The sequence below is a fragment of the Ciona intestinalis genome, chromosome 5 (genome assembly GCF_000224145.3).
Source record: "Ciona intestinalis chromosome 5, KH, whole genome shotgun sequence".
Taxonomy (NCBI): Eukaryota; Metazoa; Chordata; class Ascidiacea; order Phlebobranchia; family Cionidae; genus Ciona; species Ciona intestinalis.
Genome location: NC_020170.2, coordinates 585,177 through 610,063, shown reverse-complemented (window position 1 = coordinate 610,063; position 24,887 = coordinate 585,177). Strand labels below are relative to the sequence as shown.

The window sequence follows — 24,887 nt, the reverse complement described above, 5'->3', positions numbered from 1 at the left end:
TTTGTTCATATATACACATATAGTTGGATGGGGTAAGATGGGACACCTTTAGCACAGAATATCTAAATATCCTGATTGTGTTTTAAACAATTAACAATGGTCTATGGGAGTCGTGAAGATACGGTTTCATAATTCTTTGAATGTTCTATATTTACTACTAAATAGGACGAGAAAATAGAATAAAAAGGTGTCCCATCTTCCCCCATCCTATAGCAGGGTAAAAGAAGGTGTGACACCTTTTCATTATATTTTTCATTATTAAAGTCACAAAAAATAAACACCCGTAAAGTAACATACAAGGTAACTCGTAAAGTGTATGAACACTCGTGTTATAACGACTGTCGTTTTCCGGCGACGCGAGGGTGAAGTAAGTTACAGTGATTCAATTGTCTTTGGTCTGTGTGTGAACTTTAGTTGTGCAGCAGAAGCAATAACCTATCACGTTGATTTATACATGCAAGCTTGGCATACAGATTAAATACCACAAAGATCGACATTTCACGTAATATCTATGATTCATCGCACAAATAGTTGTTGTTCAAAATTGGGCGTTTAAAGGAAAGTGTACGTTCAAAATGATACGAAGCTTGACTATCTTGTTTTACCACGAATCGTGGTTATGCTTTGCATTGCCGAAGCTAAAACAATTCAAGCTTTGGAAGTTAAATAGCCTATATTTAGTTTAAAAATATAAAGGAAATGTTGGTCCAGTAATACGTATAAAATAATATGTATTTATGAAGTAATAAATTCGTTAAATACTGACGTTTGACTTCGAGTGGTTTTGTGTCTGAACTCATCATAACTTCCGATAACTTAACTCGAAATACAAAACAGCTGTTTCGGTTGAAATTTGAAACAAACGTTTTAGTTTATAATTAACCGCAACCGTCGCATTGAATTACGAGTTAAATAGTCGGAAGTTTTTACGACATCAGCAGAGCATACAGTTTTTTTTAAATGCGTCAGTACAGGCTAGGTGTGGCATATTATCTCCATACCAATTTTTAAAAATATATATTTAAATATTAAACGCAGAAAACTTCATTAAAAGTTGGTCTATAATGGAGACTTACAAACTGCTGATCACGGTAAGACTAATAATAAAAGATCGTTTAAAACGTTAAATATAAAAAAGTAGAGTACATTCTATTGTAATGTTAACATTTTTACTCGGTATTCAACTTTAAATAAACGAATGACTGTTTAGTATAATAATATATTTATTAGGGTGAGGTAAGACGGAATTCAAGAAAAGATATAGGCCTATTTTTAAATATCCTTTTACGGGCACTTATTTAATAATATACAAAACAAATGTTAGATAAAGTAGGGTGGAAGAAGATGGGACACCTTTTCATTATATTTTCTTGTCCAATTAAGTAATATTTAAAAAAAATAAAAACTTATAAAACCGTTTCCTTACGACTCCCATAAACCGCATATTTATTGTTTAAAACACGACCAAGATATTTGTTTTTTATGTGCTAGAGTGTCCCATCTTTCCCTAATATATATTCGACAGTATTTTCACGGTCCAACAAAGTGTGCAAAAAGGCGGTTGCTACTGTTAGTATTTAAAATCGTTGTTGAATGAACAGAACATGTTTTTAACGGCAGAAAAAGCATAATAATAATAATAAGATGCTTATGCTGGATAAAAAATTGTCAATATGTCTTAAAAGCAAAAAATATTCTTTTAAAATTATATATATATAGAGAGAGACATAATGAGTTTACATGTCAAAGTAACTAGCACAGACTGTTAATTTAGGTACGTTAACTACAAGGCTCAGAATACTATTATAATACAAAAAAATCCCAACTTTAAAGTTGTGTAGGTTTTCATTGGCAAACTTTAAAGGGTTTGTTTTTATTTGAATAATATATATCTCAGGGGTTATTCAAATGTGTTATACCTATATGGTACTAGGATAACTTGTATGAAAAATATATATTTAAAGTAAATGCACAGCTCCCATGTTATAACGACTGTCATGCGAGGTAAAACAAGTTTATAAGTTATAATAATACTAGTTCGTGGCATCACCCGAAACCCGCCCATATTTTGAGTTTGGAAATATTGAGCAATATGTGCTTAAGAATCTCTTCTTCCCCCACTCTACTATATTTGTATATGTTGTATTCGTTTAAACTTTAAAACCTAATTTTCATAACTTGCCCTATGTCCCAATTTCCCCCACCCTACTATATAATGTATATGAGTGTAAAATACAAAGTACCTGAGTATATATTTTGTTTATTCATACGAAACCACTCAGTGTGATTTTGTACACGATTTTAACGCAGACGAACGCCAGATACTTGGGATCAGGTACGAACGCAACCGTGTGTGTAAAAATTACAGGAGTGACCGGCAACGCCACCAAATGGACAAAGTTGGATCATTTTTTCAGGAACGATTTTGAGAGGGATACAGCGGAACAATATATTGTGGAACATGATGGTGAACAAGTTGATGAACCTCTGATTGTACAATTAAGTATGTATTATTCTGGCTGGTGATGAATCTTCTTCCTAAGTTATCTGCTAACCCCTAACTACTAACTTATATAATCACCAACTCATATAACCATTAAACCCTAACTAACCCCCCATAACCCATAACCTCTAACACTTCCCATTAGACTAATCTGTAACGTAACGGGGGATTCCTTAGTCGTCCGACCACGTAGCGCAGTTGCTTGGTTAGTGCGCGTGCCTGTACTAAGGAGGTAATAGGTTCAACGCTTGTCGTTGCTACCATTGTGGGCGCATGTTTCTTTGGGCAAAACCGTTAACGGCAATTGCTCCAACCCAGTGGGCAGTTATGAGTTGTCCAAGTTATCAGCCACTCATAAAAAAAATAAAAAGACAAAAACAGTAATCACCCACAAAGTAACATACTTGGTTACCTAAGATGGCACGAGGTGTATAAACAGGCGTGTTATAACGACTGTCGTTTTCCAGCCACGTGAGGATAAAGACATTTTTATATATACAGCAAGTATATTTCCATGTCTGTTGTGGCCTAAACCTACACTTTTTACTAATTATCCTGGACTACTTTCTCATGCCACCGGTATGGCAAGTGGCAACCACTCTAAACTTTACGTTTAACCATTTTAGAACTGACAGGCTTGTTACAAAGTGACAGCTGGTTGTGTGATGATGTCATAGTTGAATACATTGGACAACGTTTCGAGTTCCCGGTGTTTGATTGGATAGAAGGAGATGAAGTATCTGTTACACGGGGAGATGGTATGATTGCTTAGGATTGTGTAACATAAGGGAGGTTGTGGAATATTGTTGAATTTAATGTAAAAAGAGAAAGCGTCATTGGGTCCCATATTTGATTAAAAGGGTCCCATTAAAAAAAAATGCTCGGAACTATTGTAAAAAATTGGCTGTGTGGTAATGCATGGGATTCCTAATGTTCAAAAAACACTTAACTTGTTTCTGCTTAATTTCTAATTCACTAAAAAAACTCTTTTTTTTGGATTTCTCATAATTAATGCTTTTTATTGGCGATCTTATAAAACATTTTTATAAAATAAAGAATTTTACTTTGGTTTAATACTTTAATTTACCCATTTGAAATAGATACATACAACCCTGCTCTAAGTCAACACGTTTTCTTGCAATAACAAAAGGAATTTTCAACCTTTTTTAAAACAAATTGTTCATTATGTTTCCGTGATAAGTTTTCTCAAAAGAGTTGGCTGTTCGTGTTGAAAATTGAGTTTGAAACTGAGTGTTTTCCTTACAATCTGCTTGGTTTTCTAAAACTTTGGTGGTAACTTTAGTTCACTTGAGCATCTCTACCATCTGATTTTGTTGTGTTTGTGTTATGCCTATTTAGCAAAATAAACTTGTATGTAGAGAGTTTACTCTGTAAGTATAAAATCTGAGCTTTGAACAAATTAAATTATAGTTTCTGTTTTCGTCATGTTTTTAATTAAAGTCTTTTCATCCTCAGCAACTCTGCCTCAAAATGTCACCAATGCTCAATGCCGAAAACTTCGTGCAGAAGAAATTGAGAAAAATTTAAAAAAGTTTGAATGGCAGCCTCACCCCAAGTCTGACAAGGAGCTGAGTTGGGGAGTGAACCGTTACATGAAAGCTTCCAACTACTTTGAGCTACCAAGCATCCTCAAGAGAACACAAGGACAACTTGAACTAGCTGCAGGATCGGGTCTCACTATAGCTCTGCACATGGGAACGAATTTGTTCAAAAGTAAATTCACTAATAAATGTACTTTGGAAAGCTCATAGCATTAGTTTATACAAGCATAATCCATGAAACATTTGCCTTTTTAAACTAGCATGGAGATGTTGAACTGGCAAACAGAGGCTTAAATCTAAGGTGTCCTGATATGCCTTGCCTTGTGATAGGGTTAAGATTGATAACACAAAAATAATAATACTGCAAATTCGTATCTGTATTAATCTTGCCATTTTACCAACAGCAGCATATCTTGCTCAATCAAATTTCAAATAAAAATTTAATTATAACTATAATATTTCCTTCAGACTTGTTCTGCAAACTGAAATATTTGAATGATTATAAGAAACTTTACAGCAAAACTGGCTTTAATGATCCAATGTTCATTGATGAGTAAGTATTTCTGTTTTGTAAGCATGGATAGGTGTTATATTAGGTTATGGATAAAACAATGTAGGGCTAAAAATATATATTATATTCAACTCAGTATTTAAATTTTGTAAATATCCTATTTTTGAATAGATTAGCGAAAAGCAACGGTTTTAATCGAGACATTTATGTTCAGATGGAAAACGGATAAAGAATTTGGACGTCAAGTTCTAACAGGAGTTTCTCCACTTGCATTTGAAAGATGCTGCAAAATTCCTGAATATTGTGGTGTAACAAATGAACATGTATCTGGTTTGTTAGCTGATGATAAAACATTGGAAAGTGAATTAAAGGTAACAACACTAAAATGATGCAATTCTTAATTCTCTTTTACTTTTGTACTAAATAATGCACAGAAACTTAGTCAGCCAGGTAAACTAAAAAGCAATAGTCATATTGTGTTTAAGCTGTTTTGAGTGATACTTTTTATGAAATTTGTTGATACTTTTATTTATAAACATTATATTTTTATAAAAACAATGAATTATGAAGGCTAAAAGATATATTAGTAATATACAGCAAATGAACATTGTTTATAATAATAAGGCCATTAACACGCTTTATCAATTTGTTGCTAAAATTTAAATAGTGAACGATTTTTCAGGCTGGAAAAATTTATATTGCTGACTATTCTGACACGTTGGATATTGAAAGAAATGACATTCCAGGGTCGGACAAAAAGTTTATTTGTGCTGACTGTGTGGCGTTATTTTACGTCAATCCCAATGGAGATTTTCTTCCCATAGCAATCCAACTTTGTCCGAATGAAGAAGAGACAATACACACACCTAAAGGAAATGAACATGACTGGCTTCTTGCAAAGATATATTTTAGAGCTTCTGTTAGAAGCACTCATGAGGTAAGTAATAGGCAGGGATTCAGATAAAACTAAGTTATTGCTACTTTCAATTGTAACTGATGGTTATGTTAAACCTGCCTAGCTCTTTATTAAGAACAATTTTACTGTTGGAAAGGGCTACCTTGCCATATTGTACACTATGCAGCATAACTAGGTTTTTTTCACCGACTTACCATTACCCTATATACTGTTCATAGTGGATATACCATTACCTACAAACACATGCTGTGTCTGAAACTTTTTGCATTGCTATGTTTCGCAACCTTCCACGAAACCACCCCATGTATAAACTGCTCCGACAACACCTACGCACAGCACCAGCTATTAACACTGATGGACGTCTCCTACTAGTTCCAACCGGATCACTAGCGAACAAGGCCAGTCACCTGAGTGAGTAAAATTTGGGGATTTTCAGCAGAAACTTAGCCTAACATGCTCTAAAAGCTGTGTAAATACTTTTAATAAATCAGAACAACCTTCCAGTAGTTGTGCAAAAGTTTAAAGCTTGAAAACCAGTTTATTTGCCAGTTTAAATGTTTGTTATCTCAACCAAATTATATATTTTGAATCTCATTTATTTAGCCTGAACCATTTATAATATATATATATATATATGTGTGGTTGCTGAACTAAAACACAGCATTGTAGATGCTGCATCTTCAGTGAGGAAAAGATACAAAACATTCAAGTTACAACAAATCGATATCCCAAAGTGCCTCAAATATAAAGGTTGGATTATATTTCATTGTCTTGTTGTGTGCATAGCAGGGCAATAAGAGTCCCAATAACATTGGAGTCTTATTTCATACACATCTCAAGTCTGCTAAACGTATGTAGAAAACTTAAAATAGTGGAAAAAACAATTGGTAAACCATTGTATGAATAAATTGATTTGGAAACTGGAATAAATAAATGTAACTTACTTTATCCTCGCGTGGTCGAAAAACGACAGTCGTTATCATACGGGTTTAACACCTCGTGCCAGCTTACGAGTTACCTTGTATGTTACTTTGTAGGTGATTATTTTTTGGGCGGATTTTTTCATTTTTTTATGTATGGCTGATAATTTAGACAACCCATTAGTGACCATTGGGTTGGAGCATATTCCGTTTAGTGTCTTGCTCAAGGACACATACGCCCACAATGTTAGCAGCGTCGAGCCTTGAACCCATTACCTCTGGGTTACAGGCAGGTGCTCTAATCACTATGCCATGGCGCCGGAAACTTAACAATGCAGATGAATTTTAAAACCTTATTCTAATAATCAACTATTCTTTACTTAGTTAACATCTAGCCAGTAGCCACTTATACTTTAATTTATTTTGCAGGTTTGGACGATCCAAATCTTCTTCCTAACTTTCATTACAGAGATGATGCATTAGATGTTTGGAATGCAATCAAACAATATGTTGCAAATGTAGTTAATTATCATTATACATGTGACAAGGTGATTGGTTGAAAAAGAAGGCTCTGACTCGATATTAGGCATACGGTGTATGAGTGTTTGTGGTGTATGGGAATACATCTATATAATACTCATCATGAGGTTATGAACACTTCTTATGTCTGGTTTTTAAAAACACAAGAATGAGATGTTTAAGTATACTGCATAACTCCACAGTGAGCATAAGATTTAGGTATGAAACGGGACTTACATTGGGCTGCCTTACATTAATAGGGACTTACATTAATAGGACATAGTGGATGATTATGAACTTCAAAGCTTTATGTTCGACACTGCACATGAAGGCTTTGGTTGGCAAGACAATGACTTAAGAGGAGTCCCTGACAAACTCAACACCAGAGATGAACTGGTAAGCTTTATTTGGTGGGGGATATTTAATTAACGCTAACAATTACTAACAAGTGGTTTGTAATTGTTTCAGATTGACATGACCACCATCATTATATTTGCAAGCACTGCCCAACATGCTGCTGTTAACTTTGGACAAATGGAGACTTATTGTTTTATTCCAAATGCACCAGGAAGCATGATACTACCACCTCATAAAAGAGGAGAAGTGAGTTGTTATTGTGTGCACCAAATCAACAACCTTATATTGGCTATGATATTCTATATTTCCTTTATAATACCTCTTTCACAATGGTCAGAGTTTCCATTCCAGTGTGTCATGTATTTCTATGGGCAAAGATATCTAACATTAATTGCTTTAGCTCAATGGTCACTAATTGAAACCTAGGTCTTTACATCACTAATGTATTACAAACAAAATACCCCCCTACAAATAAAACACCTTATTTTAGTTTAACCCATCATGGTTGCTACGTTCCAGTTTACTTTTGTGAAAATGAAACCTGTTTGTTGCAGGCAGATGAGAAAAGAGTGATGGATTCTCTTCCAGGAGTTGTGGTTTCAAGCATTTTAATAAGTTTCTCATTTGCTCTATCAGAGTATGCAAAAGATGAAGTGAGTATTATACAGTATCAGCATCAGTAGAATGGCACTTGGTTTTAAGTTCATTTTTTATCAGAGACGCTTGCTCTAGTAGGTACAAGGTGTATAAAATATGGCAGTCACCTTGTGTTTCTTACATTGCCCCACTATGCAAGGATATATAAGTAACTTCATACATATTTCTTGAATTGTGTTAAAACCATTAGAACAACTGCACTAACAGAGAATAAGGAAATAAAAGAATATTTGCGTTTGTAGATATTTCTTGGCGATGTGCCGGATAGATTATTCACTGATCCAAAAGTTATTGAAATGCAAGTTGCTTTCAAAAAGGAACTCGTTAAACTTCAATCAAAATTTGAAGAACGAAACAAGAAATTGAAATACCCTTACACCTACCTTTTGCCTGATAAAATACCAATAAGTATTGCAATTTAATGTGCATGGATAAAAATGTATATAAATGCGCTTGTTTGCGTATAAGCTTGTAAAAGTTATGTATGGTCCTAATAATCTTGTACTCTTATTAACATTAATACACAGAGACCTAATATATAAAAAAAAATATAGGAATGTGCATATGTCGAACACAAAATTTAAATATTGCCACAAGTGGTGTTAGAGAGCGAGCAGGACAACATAATGTGTGCACAAGCTGCAAGAGGTAACCACATTTCAAATGTGATCATAAACAAAACCAAAAATTTACTTTGTACATGTTTTATTATATAAATTTTTCTTGATAAAGAGAATCGTTTAGTAAAGCAGGTTATTTACAGTATGTTCAAATCAGTTTAACATGTTCCAAATGTGAAATGGCATTGGTTCAAGATAAGAAAGTTATTTTTTGTGTGGAGTTAATAAGATCTTTAAACATATTCTGTCTTTGTCTCTTTTGTTACTTTGCTGAAAAATAAAAGTGAGGTTTAGACAGAAGGTACATAACATACTTGAGCAGTACAATATATTTTATACACCTCCTGCTCACAAGCTGTTTTCAATATAGACATGCACATGTTATGTTTACACAGCTTACTTACAAATTAGGTTACACAAGAAAACACCTTTTAGTACACATTCCGTAACATGCAGTCAATAAAATGTAACAATGTACAAGGATTAAACAAGTCATATATATTCAATTTTTTTATATGTTCAATAATTGAGTACACTTCAAATCCCTTTTATTAGTATTTGAATGAATGCATGTAACTGTCACGTGACGTGACAACACTAGTCGTTATAACACAGATGTTTTGTTTTTTATACACCCCATGCCCACTTACGAGTTACAACAAATATAACTTCGTCTGAATCACTGACAATTTAGAAAACCTATAAATGACCACTGAAGTAAAGAAATTTCCGTTAGGTGTCTTGCCCAAGGACACAAATGCCCACAATGGTAGCAGCATCGAGCCTTGAACCTCTCTGGGTTAGAGACTTGTGCGCTTACTATTATGCCACATGATAGCAATGTTAGTATACGTGACATATATTTCATACCTTGGTTGATAAGTATATGGATATGAAGAATGTTCATCTTCATCTTTATTTTTCTTGCATGCTCCACATATTAATACAAGACCAGCTAGTAGAGCTGTTTGTAAATTTATTATGTTATTAAATAAAACATCAACAGTATATTAATAATTATAACAAAGAAATTTATATCAAAGTTACTCTATTTTATAATTTAAATAAATCTATTTTGTGGTTTCGTGACTAAACAATAAAACAGTGATATATATGTTGTTTAGATGTTACTGACATCACTGCAAAAATAGTTTATTAAATACAATAATATAAAGTAAATTTTGCAGTTTGGTTTTAAGCAAATAAAACAACTTGACAACTGTAATTCTTCGCGCCGACTTACTAATTGCTCCACAAATCCATCCAATATAAAGGCACGAGCCAAACTCATATTTAAAATTCGAATTTTTATACATAGGGTCATGAAACTGCTGTTGTACGCCCACAGCAAACCATATTGTGCTAATTAAGGTACAGGTTCCTGTAATATATGATGTTTGTGTTGTATTTTAACATAGGGGCAGTTTTTGTGTCAAACTGGTTTGATACACACTTTGTAATCTATATATTGAATTTGCCTATTTGGGTATTTTAACGAGATTTAGCTGACCAACAGTATGTGTCTTAATTTAAAAGTATTAACATAAATGTTGGTAAATTATGTTGTTTATGAGTTTATATCCGATAAGCACAAATGTTTAATACAAATAAATTGTTTTGTGTAACAAGTGTGATTCATGCATAAAACAGTCAAAGTGATAAACAGTAAAGTAGGAACAAACAATTGATTGGTGTTGGTTGGTAAATGATTAATGGTGGTAATATAACACAAAGAATTGAACTTTTAACATTTAGCAAACATTAACAAAGAAGAGCAAGCAAGCTAATTTATAACTGAAATTCAATTATTAACAGTGACCATATTTTTTATTCATAACTTGTACTTTGTCACCTTGCTTATTGTATACCATGTGGCAAACAACAACAATCTAAACTTTCTTTACTATAAAACATCAAATGAAAATGTTAATATGGAACTTTTCACAAATTTAGTGATAAAGCTTTAAATATTATTGCTTTCCTTTAATAATTTGGTGGAACATAGTTTCATATTCTAAGCAAGACACTTCAATCAATGATTTTTAACTTTGTTACACAGCTTATGCAAGTTATTTTCAACACTAGTTCATCAAGCTGTTCCCTTAAAAAATTGTCTGTATATGTTTCTCTGTGGAACACCAGTCAAATTTCCCTGGTTTAACACAAGAGACGTAAATAGCTTTCAAACAGCCAAGACAAAAACGCCAGGTGTCTTGATCATAAGCATTGGGTTGGGTAGGAAACCCCAACTTGCAAATAATAATGTTAACTGCAATTGGTATAAAACTAAGGCGTCCATTGCTACAATATCTTATAATCACTATTATAAGAAAATATATTGTGCCACTGCCCCTAGGCCGGCTGTTTTTGACAGTTTTTATAGAATGTTGCATCCGCTTGATCCGGTGAAAGTGTTGTAACAATTACCCTTAGCACACATGCTTTCTCTCAAACTTACAATACGATTTCATTTAATATCATTATACAAAAAAATAGTTCGTATTTTCCGGATTACAAAATTTATCACCACAGAACGGTGTTTCGTCAATGGGGAAACCCCTATTTGGTCTTTCGTATAGAAGTTTTCATGTCAACAAGCTAGGATATGACTGCTACAAAACTATGCGACTCGCTTACGACAAAAAACTAACCGGAACAGACCATACAAACAAAAAAAAACCGCAACTTACCAATAGCGGAAGACACCCATCCAATATAAAGACAGGAACCAAACTCATAAACAAACTCCCTCTCTTGGTAGAAAGGACTGTAAAACTCATACGTCACTCTCCATGCGTACCACGACACAGCACCTCCACACATCAATCCTGTGTGTACATGCAAAAACAACATGCAAACAAAATTGAGATTAGGGAAATTACCAGTCGGTGAGTAACGTCGGAGTTACTTGAAATGTGCGACGTCATCTTAATTCTCTTTAAAAGAAACAAATATAATATAGCATTTATAGCTTTCATGGTGCCAAAGCCACTTTTGCAAATTTTGTTAAAAGTAAAATTGAAAAGTAGTTTCGTTTAAAGAGAATCCAAGAAATTTAACATGCATGAATTAGTTTTGTATACACGCACATCATTCGTGCTCATCTAACCGGACAAGAGAAAAAACACAGCAGATGCAACTCCAATGTAGGACTTCGTTTTTTCTTCATTTTTAATCATTGTGGTACATCTTAGACTGGCCATACCGACTATTGTGCCAAATAATGATGATATTACAGCTACCACCATCAGCGCTCTCTGTGCTTGTAATGTGGCTGCACGAGTTATAAAAACATAAAGGTCGATTTTGTTTTACAAACGTTCACTTTTTGAGAGCAATCACAGCACCAGTTTATGTGACTCCGTTTCATATATAAAAATACAAAGACAAACCTGGTACAATTTAAAGAAAGAACATATTCTATTGCTTTTCAAGCATTCTACCAGATTTGTCAAATGTATGCATAACTTAAACTAACCAGCTACTATATGGAAGACGCCGGACACCATAGTAATGATGTTTTTTGGTTTTGTGTTAGCTTCCAACGCAGTGGTGCAGTCAAGCGATAGCAGTGAACATACCATGGCAAGAAAAGATGCGATGGTGGCGATACACATCAATGCTCTCATCGCTTGGATGTCAGCTATATTACGTCACAATGCATTTTTATACGTCAGAAATACACGCTAGAGTTTGTTAACTATACGGTGGTTTTCTCGCGTTTTCGCGTAGTTCGAAATGACGTGTTTACCTGTTGCGGCTATATATAATATTATTTTTTGACTTACGCGTGGAATAGATTGCAACTTTGCCGTAATTATCACACAGAAATATTCCCCACTTGGGTGCGAAACATCGCCACCAAATTCCGCCGAAGTTTGCCAGCCGACCCAGCAATGGATCTGAAGCTTGCCACGCACTATGTTTCCAATCCGGGAACACAGTGACGAAGATTAACGTGATGTGGATTGGAATGTGCAAGCCAAAACATCCAGCGCCAAATTGGTGAAGCAAACCCATGTTTTAGTAGGTTATTATATACAATCTAACAAACTAAAAAGCTTTTTTTTGTAACGTTACTGCAGTGATTTAGTTTAAACAACCTGGATTCAGTTTTAAACCTAAGATCAGCACAGATTTGGTAAATTTAAAAGCGCCTTACTTAAATGGTAGCAAAATATTACTGCTCTAAAACTCAATTATTTTTATTTGATCCTTATAACAATTTGATTGCATTCTTCGGCCAACTGCTTTTCGCAACATCTGGCTATATCATTAAACTCTTATGCTTTCATCTCGATCATAGAGCAACTACAGCAGGTTACAAATGAAACTAACAGAAGATAATCCGACATAGCAACGTTATGTTTCTACCGTTGCCCAGATGAATCTCAATAACGGATCGTTAAATATTGACTGACGTTACCCCGTTTTTGATTATCATTTTTGCCGTAATTTGTTAAATCTATCTTTGTTCAAATGTACATAATAAACAACATTTTTAAGTTTACCGCGCATTTTAATAGGCTTTGATCGACATTGTTGGTACCTTTTATGCATCATCTGTTTATAACATATACGCTTTACAATATATATAGTGATGTGGGGTAAGATGGGACACTTTTAGCACATAATATCCAAATAACCTGATCGTGTTTTAAACATTTAACAACGGTTTATAGGAGTCGTAAGGATACGGCTTTATATTGCTTTGAATGTTTTTTGTTTACCACCAAATGAGACGAGTAAACAGAATGAAACTGTGTCCCATCATTCCCACCCTACTATACTTTAGTATACTTAGTTTCACATAAGATCACTAACAATAGAAATTACTTTTTTTCAAAGATTATTATTAAACCTCCTACCGGCTTGTTGCAGAAGTGGTTTTCCATAATTGTCACATTTGAAAGCCCCCTGTTTAGGGCTTATACATCGAAGGAAGATTCCATTAAATCTTTTTACTCTTCCCATTAAGTTTTCCTCTAACTGCCAAGCGCTGTGACACCAATCCGGAAAGATGAGGACGTAGAAGAGCAAATAAAAGAACATCCACATGATAACAAGAAAGCAAAGTGCGGATCCTTTACTTCCGTGATTCTTTTTAGAGTTTATTCCACCAAACGAAGCCATTATTTTACATTACCAACAACTCGTCTTCTATAGGTTATCATGTATAATATATTGACGATATTAATAATATTACAATTTTGTTTAAATGCGTTTTTTTGTAAGGTTTAAAGTGAGCCAATATCGTGTGACAGACATGGCGGAAATACACATTATAGGCGTCAAATCAATCCTTCACTAATATCATTATTCTAGTTTCTTAAAAACTATTATACGTTCATTCTTCACGCTCACTGTTGGTTTTACATCTCTATAGGTAACTTAATTATACGTAATAATATTAATGTGCTGTAAATTCAGCATAGCGTATCTGACTCTTTATTTACGTTTTTCACAGTTGGATACCGCTGAGCTCAAACCTATGATCATTAGTTTTCGTATAAGACCAGCTTACCCGATTTGCGACGTGACGTAGCTACTACGCCAGCATGGTTACACGGTTTACTTGCGTTGCGCGGTTACTTCGTGAACCGATAATGATTGCGCCACATGTAACAGGGCGAGAAAACCACCGTATTAAGTATATAGTATGTAAAATCTTATGTTATACAAGTTTTGGTATGCTAAACATAAACTAGACAAAAAAGTAGCTTGGAAAAAAAAACTGTATATAGTAGGGTGGGGGAAGATGGAACACCTTTTTATTCTATTTTCTCGACCCTTGTGGTAGTAAACAAAGAGCATTCAAAGAGTTAAAAAAACTTATTCTCACACCCCCGTGTTTCGTTGTTAATTGTTTAAAACACGATATGGATATTCGGATGGTGTGTGCTAAAGGTGTCCCGTTCTACCCCACTTTACTATATTTTATTTTTAGACATATAAGTGTATATATAAACTATTAAAGATGGTTGCTACGCAACAAGTTGCTGCCCACCTTAACTACTATTATTATACAACTGTCCCGAAAAAATACAATTTATTTTTCCGGCCCTAAAAAGCATTCTCACATGGCAAACAAAATATAAGAAGTATTCATACCTGATAAAAAGATGCTTGGTTTGCCATAGTTACTGCAAGTAAAACCACCCGCTTTTAAAGTCATGCATTGCCACCACACACCGTCATAGGTTGGCATTCTGCCGTATAAGGCACTTGATGTCTATTGAACAAAGTGCTTATTTATCGAACGTTCATATATTTGATATTCAATTATAAATGTAACTTATTTACCCTCGCGTGGCGGGTCAAGAACAGTCGGTTGTTTTGTTTTATACTGCTTGGACCCGCCATTAGTGACCCTTAAGCTGGGGCAATTGCCGTTAAGTGTCTTGTCCAAGAACACACATACCCGCAATGGTAGCAGCCACGAGCCTTAAACCTATAACCTCCGGGTTAGAAGCAGACTCGCTAACTAACTGTGCCATAGCTACGGACTAGATTGTAACACACCAGTGGACAGTGGTCAAATACCAATTTTTATAAAGTAGTTGGAAACTGCTGTATATATTCGTGTTAATCTATCAACTTCGTGTTGAACCAAATTTCTGGTCATTTCAAACTCGAAAATGTGTAAACAGAAAGATAAAGGAATTAGGGGGCGCTAGTTTTGAACTTTAAATTGATCAGAAAACAGCACGGTAAACGTCTATCTAACGATTAAAACATTATTAAAGAAGAATCACAGACTTGGAGTACAATAGCATTAGCCTCCTATCTATGAGCTTGCGTACAATAGTTAAACATGACCTATACCTAATATTATTCCAGGTCAGAAGGGCAATAGGCCATGTGTTAATATTAATATCAGTTGTGCATTTTTGTGATAATGGTGTTTGTCTGAATAATAAGGCGCAGCTTGTTATGTTTGTTCCCGAATTAACGAAACCACGTTTGACGTCAAAATGTATATATTCTGCTATACCGCTAAGTTAATAATTCAAAGAACAATTAAACACATCAACGAATCTGCGCGCCATCAATTTTGCTGATGTCATTATACTTTAATTAAAAAAAATCCTTCATCGTTGAGTAATTCTTTAGCTGGTGACCAGAGTCAATTTTGGTTTCAAAATGTTGCTTAGCCCTCGGAAAATGTTTCTTACTAATACCCACTGTATATTTTTTGGGCGAAAAACGCGAGCGTCCTTATATAACTTAAAATACGCGAAAACATGCTTCGCCACCGTAATTTGCCAGACGTACGTAAAGATAACGGTTTATTACGCCACAACAACAATATGAATTACGTCAATAACGGTATGTGACGTAATATACCTTTCTGTATAGCTTACATTTTGCACATTTTTTGTTGATAAAATACAAAAACGTGCAGCATTTTTATGACGGCGAATTAAAGAAAATCAAAGATCCGTGATGCATGAACCTGCATATTTAACATATTATTTTATATAGTAGGATTGGGGAAAATGGGACAACTTTTTATTCTATTTTCTCGTCGCATTTGGTAGTATAAGAAGAACATTAAAAGTATTATAGATCCGTATCCTTACGACTACCGTATACCGTTGTTAATTGTTTGAAACACGATAAGGATATTTAAATATTATGTGCTAAAGGTGTCCCGTCTTCCCCCACCCTACTATATGACGTAACGATCGTACTTTGTTTTAAATACAGCAGCGTAACTTTGGGTTTTGGTGTATTAATCTGAACTTTGTTCAGTTCATTATGTCTAGCTTGGAAAACACGTGGGCACAGTTCTTTTTCACGCATAGACAAAGTTAGTTCTCCACACGGACCCCCACTTTTTACAAGGAAAATATAGATTGGGGTTGAGGGCAGAACATTTTGAAACCAAAATCGACTGGTCACCAACTAAAGGATTACCTTATCCTTATCGATCAAGATGGTTTGAAGAAACACCTTAAACTTGAACTATATACTTTTTAATACACAAGTAACCTTTAGGATTTTTTCTACAACTGTTTAAATTATTATTATTTTACTTCACCTGCCAACTGCTTATCTTCCAGTATGGTAAAACACATGTGGTAAACACGCCGACGAAGATGAGCATGCCAAGTCCAAAGAAAACTGTTCTTAAAGCAGGTTTAACTGCCATTATAAAACTTACGTCAAATTAACCTACAAAGTTACGACTAAGATTAGCAAACACCTTACAAATATGAGAGCCGGGGTTGTCTTCTCGTCTATATAGCGACTAAGCTGGTCGGCGACCAGATTAGATTTTGCATTTCTAATCGCTCGACTAAAACTTTCCTGGTAAATTTTGAACGACTAACTTTTTTAAGAGTGGTTCATATAAATTTAGTCGGCCGACTAAACATGAAGTTACACCGTCTAAAAATTAAAAAAAAACGCGGTAACCAATTTTAAAAAACGCGGTAACCAATTTTTTAAAAAACACAGTAACCAGTAGTGAGCGCCGACTACCCTTAGTCGGAGACTAAAGTATATTCCACCACGGTGAACCCATACAGACATGACACATGATGTCTGTTCAATACAGAAAAAAAAGGATTTAAATCGAATTTCGATTATTACGACACAACAAGCTCAAACACTTTCCCGTACGCTTTCCTCAAACAATAACCCAAAGGTATACTTTTATTGCGGATGCGACAACTAAAGCTTACTTACATATAAATAAAAAATAATATTTAATTAGTTTTCTTCACTAGCAAATTGAAACACAAAACGTCTAAAGTTAAAAGCAAACGTAAAAACGACATTATTTAACTTAAAAAAAAAATGTTTAACATAAATAATTTTTTATTAGTATTTTATTATTTGGTAACATATCCTATCGCAGTTATTGTAATAAAACCAAAATTAAGGTTGATCTGATATTTCTTCCTAAATCGTTTCATTGGCTACTAATTTACAAGCAGGTTGTTCTTATACTAAAGATATGTTAAATATTAGACATCTCTACTCGCGGTCAAACCGAAAGCAAACGTCAGTTAATATTAACCATTTGCAAGAAGATATTACACTTAAGTACCATACAAAATTCAAGGCGTGCAACGGGCCATATAGAGCGCCAGTTCTTTCGTAGCTTCTAGTGTTTCCGCAAATATCTCATCCTGGAATGCAAATAACCTTGCTTGCCTTTGGTTGTAACCAGACGCAAGTCAGTTTCAATCTGCTGTGTATTGTAAAGACATAAAGCTTGTTGTTAAACAGTGATTGTCGTTGGTACTTGAATCTGCTCTACGCAATGAGGTTACAAAGTATGTCAACCCTCGAAGAAATCTTTCAATAATGTAACAGACACCTGATCGCTACTCATGTCCTCATTTAACACCAAATGACTTAACATTTTTGAAAAATCGTTTGAATTTCTCGGCGTTTATGCATTTAAACAACGCTTTACCCGCCTACGCTTGGATATATAAACATATACAAACGTAACCTTATAGTTAAAAAACTTTTATATTAACACGAATTTTCATATTAATGTGTTTACCGACCACCATTTTGTTATTTTCTTCTCTTTATTGCTTTGGTTCATTTGGGATACAATTTTTGTTATGTATGGTTTGCTCGCGTCATATTATATGATTCGAACCAAGCCGACGGATCAAAGGTGAAAAGTCAAAAGCTACAAATAAAATTCTGTAAATCGTATAGACTAACCAGTGACCCGATGCCGTAACATTCATATAGTAGGGCGGGAAATGATGGTGCGCGGGAGCGTTTTAAAAAATATTTTTACGGGTCTCTATTTAATGATAAACAAGAAAAGTGTTACCATGGCCTACTCAATACATATTAAGTAGGCGATGGTGTTACAGTATTATTCGACAGCATTCTCACGAACTCAGTATTCTCATAAAACAGAATGTTTAAATAGGATTTTCAACACCTACAAATTAATTCGTCTTTTTTACGTGTATTTATGATAAGAAATTTCTTTATAAATCAATTTAAACAAGAATTTTGAACTGTACCTTCTTGTTCCGCTTTAACCGTTCTATTTCACTGCGCTGACAAAGGTGTGCGAATCGATGGAATAAATGCTTTTTAATATATTTCCATGAAGTGACTTATTAGGTATGATGGAAGAGTACCAAGGGGGAAGACAGGACATGTTAAGCACATAGTACCCAAGTATCTTAAATGTGATTTAAACAATTACCAACGGTCTTTGGATGTTCTTTGTTTACTACCAAATGGGTACAGAAAATGTAATGAAAAGGTGTCCCATCTTTTCCCACCCTACTATACAAATTTGTATTATCGCCAAAAAGCTGTCATATACTTTTATTTTTAAATGTAGGACAACACGCGCCCAATCATGGAATCTTCCAACCTTTAAGCTCTCCTAATTTGCCGGCTTTAAATTGTCAATTTTATGTTAAGCAAATATGAACTGTCGCCTATCTGCATTGTTGTGAATACATATAAAATCAGGTAAATAAAAAAGGAGCAATTTTCACACAATTTTTGTTGTATTAACAGTAATCACCACTATGTACTAAACAACGTGCAGTCAGTTAAGCTTATGCGGCACAAATGTGCTATTTGTGATACTGTGTGCAGAACAAATGTACCGATAGGTTTTGGTCAATTTGAGTAGTTGTACAACTGTGAAATGTGATACACTTTGGGTGCCCGAATCACTAAACAACGAGAGTGATTTTAGTTTGGTAATGATGTGTTTAAATAAAAAAGCAAACAAGACAAATACAGGGTATGTACAAAGTGTTATATACATGAGACACACGTGTTATACGTGGATGGGGGAACTTGGGAGAACTGGCAAAGGCGAAGTAACAACGTCTCAAAAACACACCACAGATAACAACAGTAACAACACAGAATGAAAAAAACAACAACAATAAAACACTCGGTAGCAAAATAACAGATTGTTTAGTGATGGTCCGAGAAAATCTGAAATCTAATTATTTTTGGCAAAGTTTAAAAAAAACAGCTCGACCAAAAATAGCAAAATGCTGCAGAGGTTAAAACGACGCAAAGGATGGTTTTTATATCGCTACTGCTACAATACAGTGCAAAACTAACTTTATATAATGTGTAAATAGTTTGATAAAAAAAGTGTTAAAAGTTAATGTGCTTTAACGTACTGCAAAAATATATTGTAATATTAATTGTTTCGTACAATTGAATTTAATCTATAAATGGAGCAATAATTGCACTTTAGCTTTATGTGCTATAATACAAGCGGTCTGTACAAAATAAATGTCTATAAGCATGTTTAGTGTTTGCCTGAGACACGTGGAACAAGATAGCGGGCTATTTGTAAAGGCCTCGGAATGCAACGCGAAAAATGTGCATATTATAGAAATGTAAGCAACACATATATATATATATATACAAGCGTTAAATATTGGTAATAAGGAAAGTAGTGATCACGGAACAGCGTAGCTCGTCAGTAAATTGCTTGGTTGATTCTTTTTTAACTTATGTTAAGACAGGTTTTAGATTTTTCCATTACGGACTAGCTTCGCTGTTGCGTTTTGTATTTTCACGCATTGCACATGTAGGGCATTGATCTAGTGTTACGTCACATTACATTACGTAGAGCGACGTGAATAAGCATAGCGGTGGTAATAATCGAGAAGGATGAAGACACATGTTTCAACCATTTTGATTGGTTCAGACATTTAAACGCCGAAGGCCTGTTGCTCCGTGACGCCAACTTGTGAGCGTTGTTATTGTTCTGCCACGAGAAAATCATAGAAACGTTTAAATTGGCACCGAAAATGCTTTACACGTCGTTAAGCGTCTTGCATATTACGTAAGTTAACAGTTAACCAGATTTAGCTTTCATTATCGAGAAATTGTTGCTTTTGTCAAAGCATTTGAATCCAATAAAAGACGATCTAACATGAGCTGGTTCATCAAGGTTCACTTGAGTATTATTTGTTTTGCATTAAAGTCTACAAAGCATACGGCGTCGTGCGAAAGCCTGGTTTGCTATTGGCAGGAAGTCACTCGAATCAGCTACATCCGGCCATAACGTATGTTGCATAGCGAAGCGTTTAAACCCCGCTGTATGTAGTAATGTTATGCTCGCAATAAACGACGTGTTACCAACTCGGATTAATTGTAAGGGCGGACGTTGGTGTCATCCGTTATAAAATAAAAGTACGAACATTGGCGGTAAAAGTAAACGTTTTTTTATTTTTATTTTAGCACCTTGCTTTGAAGATGATGGCGTGTTGCGCATAAGCTTGGTTTAATAACTTGCTGATTTGCAGTGGTGTGGGTGTGTATGGTGCGCAGCCCAAAGCACATGTGTGAGTAGAAAATATAAAAAAGAAATAAAATTTATGTAAGGCATACCAAGTGATAATCATGCATTAGCAATGATGGAATAAAATGCAAGTAAGCCAATGTTCAAGCCACGCATGTTGCTTGCGCATCTGATCCGTTCACCTGGTCTGACTTCTTTATTTCAGTCTTCTCTTCGATTTGAACATTTTCTTTGAAGCATTGCTCCAACTCAACTATAGTAGCTTCTTCAACAGGCACGACTTGCTGCGTTGACTCAGCGACACTTTCGACTCCATTCGTTGTATTCGGATCGGTGGTTGGTTTCATCAGTGGTTGCATCAGTTGCCTAGGTGGTGGCAGCATCACCGGGGGAGGTGGGGGGCCGCCGTTGAGCATTGGGAACTGGCTTGGATGATGATAAACGTAGCTGACAGGTGGGGAAATTCCGTTCTGTGGAATGAAATGGTTGGATGTTGCGGACAGTGGTTTGGGTGGGCACGTGACTACGGAGTAAGTCAGGATTGGTTGCATTGGAGTGGTTTGTGCGGGTGGTGACGTCATCACTGTGTTGTTGCTTCCTACTGTGCTGACGTCACATGTTGGAACTGACTGGTGAATGGAGATGGTTGGGGCAGGGGGGTTTCCCAATGCTTCAGGTGGGGTCAAAGAAGGTGAAAGAGCGCCGTTCGGTGGTGGGTTAGGTAGTGGGCTTGGAATGATTCCATTGAACATCGTTTTGATTGGTCGGGCCTGGATATAAATAATAAATCATGAAATCGTGCATATTTAGATACGCTTGTGTTATAGTAGGGTGGGGGAAGATGACACACTTTAGCACATAATATTTAAAAATCCCGATCGTGGTTTAAAACAATTAACAAAGGTCTATATGGTAGTCGTAAGGATGCGGTTTTATAATTCTTTGAATGTTCTTTGTTTGCTACCAAATGTGAGGAGAAAATAGAGTGAAATTGTGTCTCATCTTCCTCCACCCTACTATACAACTACGCAATCACCACGCAACACGTGTAATAGGAACTATAATAATCAGATGTGATGAAACACGGTTTAACAAAACGGCAAGAGTCAATACCTGATCACATTCCCCATCTCTACAAGCTTGACAGAGTTCAGCATTATGTTGGTTCCTTGGACGACCTGGTCGTCGGTCAATACGGATTGGTGGTTGCAGGAACCCGTAATATGTTTGACCAACTTTGTTGTAAACATTGCACATCACCTATCAAATTCAAACGTACAGTCTATTAAATAATAATAGTAATTTTATTATATTAAAATTGACAATGCTGGTTAAATATGAAGTCTATTGACACCAGCCTAAAATTCACATAATAAGGGCGTTTTATCGACAATGCCCAAATTTGCTTAAACATGATGGATGTAGAATCATATATAAAAGAAACTGAAAAGATTAAATGAGATATTTTTATCTCAATCCTTTAAAGCAACAACCGGTCAGGGCTGTAGACCATTCATCATACAACAAATATATTCAAAGTCCGGCGAACTTTAGCATAGAAATCTGCCCATGAGTTTGGAACAGCAGCCTTACAATAAACGGGAAGTACGAGTATCAATGATTATAATTTATATTCCGTCCCTTGGAATCCCAATGGGAACAATAGGGAGACAAACGAAGTCTAACGAATAGATTGATGGCTTAAACAGAATAATTTCCTGTGAGAAACAGACCGCAAATTTTGCTTCAACCGTTTGCTGGTGTTTTGTAAAAACTTAAATAAATTTCCGTGCCGCATGTATGGATTGTCAGAAATAGATTCATAATGTTAGTGACGTGACATATACGTCTCATTTAAAAGTAAAGAACAAATTTACCTTTACTTATATGTAAACCAGTATTGGCAACACATTTGCCTATGTATAGTAAATGTGAGCGGTTATAACCACATCCACAATATTAACGAGGTCACAAAAAGAGGTCTGTGGGACGCATAACTTGTAAACTCCCATAAAAGCGGTTGGTTATATTTCACCCCATCCACAAAAGCGACTTCTAGTTCTGATAGCATTATATTAATATGTTTTTTACCTTGGATACTTCCTCTGGGTACCACATGACGTATTCAAATTTTCCGCTGTTACATTTCTTGCATTGCTGTCCATACAACTTGAACTGAACAAAACCTTCGTTGGTCAAATAGTTGAGGTAGAACCAGAATGTGACTCGGCCCTTCATCGATGTCCAACCGTTTCCACAATCCTGGTTAACACAATACAACGTTTACCATGGAGAGTTCGAATATTAGACAGAAAGTTAAGGGATTTAAATCATGTTTGTGCTTAACACTGAGGTTACGTTCGGAGAAAAGTGAGAACTGCAACTCTTTTCCGTACATGGAATCTTTTAAATACCTGGCAGCAGAAGCGAACTTTAGCGCTGTCTCGGTGGAATTTCCATTTCTGTTGTGGCGCTTGGTTTGTAATGGTGAGGTACCACACATGTGGCGGGTAGAAGTTGCAGAAGAGTCTGCTGAATTCACCGTGCCATACAACCTCCATGCCACTAGAAAGATGAGGAATGGATTAATCAAAGCAAAGCGAGTAAATCGAGAGAGATTTAGAAAACGTATGCTCGACCCTGGTGTGACCTGAACCGCGGTGTCAATTATGTCAAATTAGAAGGAACAATAATATTATTATTACGTGAGCTAACGAGAATGACTGGTCGCAATATCGTAAATTTGAAATTGTTTTTTACGTCACAAAATGTACGATGATTTCTATCAGAATGCACATGCGTCACGTGGTTTTGTTTATGAACCACCACCACACATGACAATGGTTGTACATATTGTCATCACAAAAGTGCGACATGCACCTTTAGACGGTATAATGTTAACATACGGTAGCTGTGATGTCTGTGGGAGAGCTAAGAGGAAGCTAGATAAGCCAGCTTCCTGCTTAGTATTGTTTCCTCGGCCATCAGGCAGCCAACTAGCAGTGCTGCCAGACTGCAAAACTATGAAAGCCTGCACCATGTTAGAGCATGCGTGTAGTTCCAATACATGGCTGGCAGCACTTGGGGAACCGTAAACTAAACTAAGCATCGCGCATGCAATTCTAGTATTATATGATACGTGTCAATAGAATATGCAACTTAACTCTATTACGGAAATGTTATTCGATCCTTCTGCATTAGATAAACTAAATGACGTCATCAGACTTCTAAATGCTTTAACACAAACATCATTTACAACAAATACAAATATATATAATTTGTGCGCTATAATGTAGTTATGAAATGTACTTACTCATTATAGCATCCACCACCAACAGGAACAACCGGTAGTTGAATGGGAACTTGTATTGGAACTGTAGGATAGCTCACCCCATTTGCACTTGTTGGGATTGGTACGTTTGCTGGCGGCATGGTGCCTGGTATGGGGCAGGGAATTCCCCCCGGGACGGATCCTGGAATCACACCTGGGTAGTTGCCGAAGAATTGAGGGATAGCGACAGTGGATGTCATTCTGACGTAATAATTCTCTTGTTCCGTTTATACTGGTTGATGAACTGAATATTTTCAAACTCCGACGAAGAAGTCTTTCGTTAAATTTACAAGTCTTGATAAAACAAAAACACGCTCCTATGAATTTCCTTGTCTGGTTTCTCTGCAAAATCTGAGTAAATATGGTGTCTAGTGATCTAAGTCCTGCTCAGAGATCTACTACAGCAGCTCAAAACGGAAACGCATCTGAAAAAGGCACAACCGCTGTCGGTCTTACGCCCTCACACGCATTGATGCGACCGGTAATGCTTATGCGCATCACTACGCACGAACAGGTGTGTGCAATATATCATTTACCAGCGAGTCATAACATTTATGCAGCGTGAGAGCTATGCAAGCAAATGTCCGATGTGCCACTGACGAAATATTAAAAGCTAAACCAGCTATGCCTTTATAATTTCGTTGAATGAAGCGGCATTTCTTGTAACACATGTAAAGTAGTAAACCTAATTCAATCTTTGCTGTCTCTGCAACA

At 35.6% G+C, this 24,887-nt stretch overlaps 2 protein-coding genes and 1 long non-coding RNA gene across 7 annotated transcripts; 2 read left to right on the top strand and 1 right to left on the bottom strand.

Annotated features, from left to right (window-relative positions):
* The first annotated feature begins 926 nt into the window (after positions 1 to 926).
* LOC100178151 (allene oxide synthase-lipoxygenase protein-like) lies at positions 927 to 8,637 on the top strand. 3 transcript variants are annotated; one of them, XM_026834490.1, is made up of 15 exons: positions 1,800 to 2,004; positions 2,311 to 2,335; positions 2,418 to 2,503; positions 3,130 to 3,261; positions 3,980 to 4,237; positions 4,534 to 4,618; positions 4,791 to 4,947; positions 5,259 to 5,513; positions 5,711 to 5,903; positions 6,162 to 6,242; positions 6,842 to 6,960; positions 7,208 to 7,327; positions 7,400 to 7,534; positions 7,843 to 7,941; positions 8,188 to 8,637. In XM_026834490.1, the coding sequence occupies exons 1-15, from the start codon at positions 1,968 to 1,970 to the stop codon at positions 8,365 to 8,367; spliced, it is 1,962 nt and encodes a 653-aa protein (XP_026690291.1). In that variant the 5' UTR covers positions 1,800 to 1,967; the 3' UTR covers positions 8,368 to 8,637. The 3 variants fall into 3 exon arrangements, with proteins under 3 accessions (XP_002120964.1, XP_026690291.1, XP_026690290.1); XM_002120928.4 differs by lacking the exon at positions 1,800 to 2,004 and adding an exon at positions 927 to 1,091 and having other exon boundaries at positions 2,311 to 2,503; XM_026834489.1 differs by lacking the exon at positions 2,311 to 2,335 and having other exon boundaries at positions 2,369 to 2,503.
* Positions 8,638 to 24,877, bottom strand: LOC100184466. Of its 3 annotated transcripts, XM_026834492.1 has the most exons (11): positions 24,156 to 24,877; positions 23,257 to 23,407; positions 22,934 to 23,104; positions 21,956 to 22,102; positions 21,025 to 21,612; positions 14,677 to 14,797; positions 12,044 to 12,208; positions 11,256 to 11,393; positions 9,809 to 9,946; positions 9,436 to 9,529; positions 8,638 to 8,835 (listed from the first exon to the last, which is right to left on the bottom strand). In XM_026834492.1, the coding sequence occupies exons 1-11, from the start codon at positions 24,371 to 24,373 to the stop codon at positions 8,799 to 8,801; spliced, it is 1,968 nt and encodes a 655-aa protein (XP_026690293.1). In that variant the 5' UTR covers positions 24,374 to 24,877; the 3' UTR covers positions 8,638 to 8,798. The 3 variants fall into 3 exon arrangements, with proteins under 3 accessions (XP_026690293.1, XP_026690294.1, XP_026690295.1); XM_026834493.1 differs by lacking the exon at positions 9,809 to 9,946 and having other exon boundaries at positions 8,669 to 8,835; XM_026834494.1 differs by lacking the exons at positions 9,809 to 9,946; positions 11,256 to 11,393; positions 12,044 to 12,208 and having other exon boundaries at positions 8,669 to 8,835.
* On the top strand, positions 12,354 to 24,760 carry LOC108949529. The gene is made up of 3 exons (XR_001974754.2): positions 12,354 to 13,359; positions 21,829 to 21,835; positions 24,751 to 24,760. It is a non-coding gene; the product is annotated as an uncharacterized LOC108949529 (long non-coding RNA).
* Positions 24,878 to 24,887: the final 10 nt, after the last annotated feature.